The sequence below is a fragment of the Vicia villosa genome, linkage group LG3 (assembly GCF_029867415.1).
Source record: "Vicia villosa cultivar HV-30 ecotype Madison, WI linkage group LG3, Vvil1.0, whole genome shotgun sequence".
Classification (NCBI taxonomy): Eukaryota; Viridiplantae; Streptophyta; class Magnoliopsida; order Fabales; family Fabaceae; genus Vicia; species Vicia villosa.
In genome coordinates this window covers 212,572,008-212,574,846 of record NC_081182.1, presented here as the reverse complement: position 1 = coordinate 212,574,846, position 2,839 = coordinate 212,572,008, and the positions used below count along the sequence as shown (strand labels likewise).

The 2,839-nt window shown below is 31.8% G+C and overlaps 1 protein-coding gene across 1 annotated transcript; it reads right to left on the bottom strand.

Annotated features, from left to right (window-relative positions):
• Positions 1-236: 236 nt before the first annotated feature.
• Positions 237-2,287, bottom strand: LOC131593445 (uncharacterized). The gene is made up of 2 exons (XM_058865938.1): positions 2,158-2,287; positions 237-1,811 (listed from the first exon to the last, which is right to left on the bottom strand). The coding sequence occupies exons 1-2, from the start codon at positions 2,209-2,211 to the stop codon at positions 405-407; spliced, it is 1,461 nt and encodes a 486-aa protein (XP_058721921.1). The 5' UTR covers positions 2,212-2,287; the 3' UTR covers positions 237-404.
• Positions 2,288-2,839: the final 552 nt, after the last annotated feature.

Genomic DNA, 2,839 nt, shown 5'->3' with positions numbered 1-2,839 from the left:
CACCATGACTTACTTTTTAAACATGCGATTCAAAACACCAATAAAGTGGTTGAGTGACATTCTTTTCATCTGCAAGGGTAAGAGATTTTAACAAGGAATCATATTTACTAAATTTGTTTTATCGCTTACTCATGAAATATATCAAAAATAATATCAAGAAAAATCACATTGAATTTATAAAATATAACATTAACTTCCTTGAATATTAGACAAACAACTACTAAAGTTTGAAAAACTGAAGAGAAATAAGATCTTGTTCATAAAAACAATAACTTATTTAGTACACAAACGAGACCTTACTTAGTACATAGAAATAAGATCTTCCAATACATAGAAATTAAAAACATAGGAAAAACATGATGAGTTTTTGAAATGACATAGATATTGACTAACAAAGATATGAACTAGTTTCGAGTATCTTTTAACCATCCATCAAGGTAAACTTGTTTGGATTCAGGGGTAGATTTTCCTTTCTCAGCTCGGATATCCTTCAACCATCCATCAAGGTATATTTGGTTGGAGTCAGAAGTGGATTTTGTTTTCTCGGCTCGAATATCTTTCAACCATCCATCAAGGTAAACCTGGTTGGAGTTTGGCATGGATTTTGCTTTCTCTGCTCTGATATCCTTCAGCCATCCATCAAGATAAACTTGGTTGGAGTCAGCGGTAGATTTTGTGTTCTGTACTCGAGTATCTTTCAACCATCCATCAAGGTAAACTTGGTTGGAGTCAGAGGTTGGTTTTGCTTTCTCTGCTCGGGTATCTTTCAACCATCCATCAAGGTAAACTTGGTTCGAGTCAGCGGTAGATCTTTCTTTCTCAGCTTGGGTATCTTTCAACCATCCATCAAGGTAAACTTGGTTAGAGTCAGAGGCTGATTTTTCTTTCTCTGCTCGGGTATCTTTCAACCATCCATCAAGGTAAACTTGGTTTGAGTTAGGGGTGGACTTATCTTTCTCAGCTCTTATATCTTTCAACCATCCATCAAGAAAAACTTGGTTGGATTCAGATGTGGATTTTTGTTTCTCTGCTCGAGTATCTTTCAACCATCCATCAAGGAAGACTTGGTTGGAGTCAGAGGTAGATTTTTCTTTCTCTGCTCGGGAATCTTTCAACCATCCATCAAGGTAAACTTGGTTTGAGTTATGGGCAGACTTTTCTTTCTTAGCTCTGATATCTTTCAACCATCCATCAAGATAAACTTGGTTGGATTCAGCTTTCTCAGCTCGGGTATCTTTCAACCATCCATCCAGGTAAACTTGGTTGGTGTCAGAGGTGGATTTTGCTTTCTCTGCTCGAGTATCTTTTAACCATCCATCAAGGTAAACTTGGTTAGAGTCAGAGGTGGATTTTTCTTTCTCCCCTCGAGTATCTTTCAACCATCCATCAAGGTAAACTTGGTTGGATGTAGGTGCAGACTTTACTTTCTCAGCTCTGTTATCTTTCAACCATCCATCAAGATAAACTTGGTTGGAATCAACTGTAGATTTAGCTTTCTCAGCTCGGGTATCTTTCAACCATCCATCAAGGTAAACTTGGTTGGAGTCTGGGTTAGATTTTTCTTTCTCAGCTCTGGTATTTTTCAACCACCCATCAAGGTAAACTTTATTGGCGTCACGGGTGGATTTTGTGCTCTGAGATCGAGTATCTTTCAACCATCCATCAAGATAAACTTGGTTGGAGTTAGAAATGAGTTTTTGGTTCTTCAATGGATTTTTGAGCCAACCATCAAGATAAAACTGAGCAACTTGTTTTTCTTCTACATTCTCTTGTGGAAGTTTTATATATCTAGCAAAACTTCCTTCTCCATTCTACAATACAATGAATAAATGCATATTAATGAGTAACATTTGGATGATATCTATGATACTAAAAAAACTCAAGTATTTTATGATACACATTATGCTGCATAGTTACACGTTCATCATAGATACTCATCATAATAGATGGATAGATAATCTAAAATGACAATTAGAGAAAAATAAATTTTCTAATTTTCATTATGGAAAAAACCTTATTTTGTCAAATCAAATAGAACAGTTTGACTGTGAGGAAAAGTGATAAATACAAATAAAGATGAGAAATGATAGATTTATGTGAATAAGTGATGAATAATATAATTTTAAAAGATACAAGCATGTAAAGTTAATAACTTACAATCAACAAGAGCAGGAGAAAAGGGAGGAGAGACAAAACAACTTTGTGTGTCATTTTTTTCTCTTATGTTATTGTGGAAAAATTGTTTTAATGTGAAAGATGCATTTGAAGTGAAAATGAGCTGAGCTATTTATAAGAAAATGGAAAGAAAAAGTACAAATAATAAGGATAGTAAGGTTTTGTTTGATGAAATTATTTTTTAAAAATAATAAGCTATGTGTTATACATTATTTATAAATATTTATAAGTGAATAAAAAGAAAAAAGAATAAATAACGAGGACACTAGGCTTTGGGTTGCAAGATTACTTTTTTATTTTTAATTTATATGGTATAATTTATAAAATTATTTGTGTCTAAAAATAATTTATTTAGTAACTGTTATTTTTCACATATTTTTGGTGCGTTTGTTTTGAAAAAAAAAATTAATTGTTTGTTTAATATCATGTATATTTTTTAATTTGAAGCTCATAAACTAAAGTCTTATATTTTAAAATTAATAAGGTTTGGAAAAGCTATTAGAATTAGTTTTTTATTTTAAATTAAAATTGATTTTCTAAAATCTTAAACAAACTTATTAAAACGATCAAAGCAAATTTTTAAGAATCTTGATCAAACATAATTATTTTGATAAGTTACTTCAAGAAATTTAAAGTCTCAATTTCTTTTAATTTATAGAAGTAG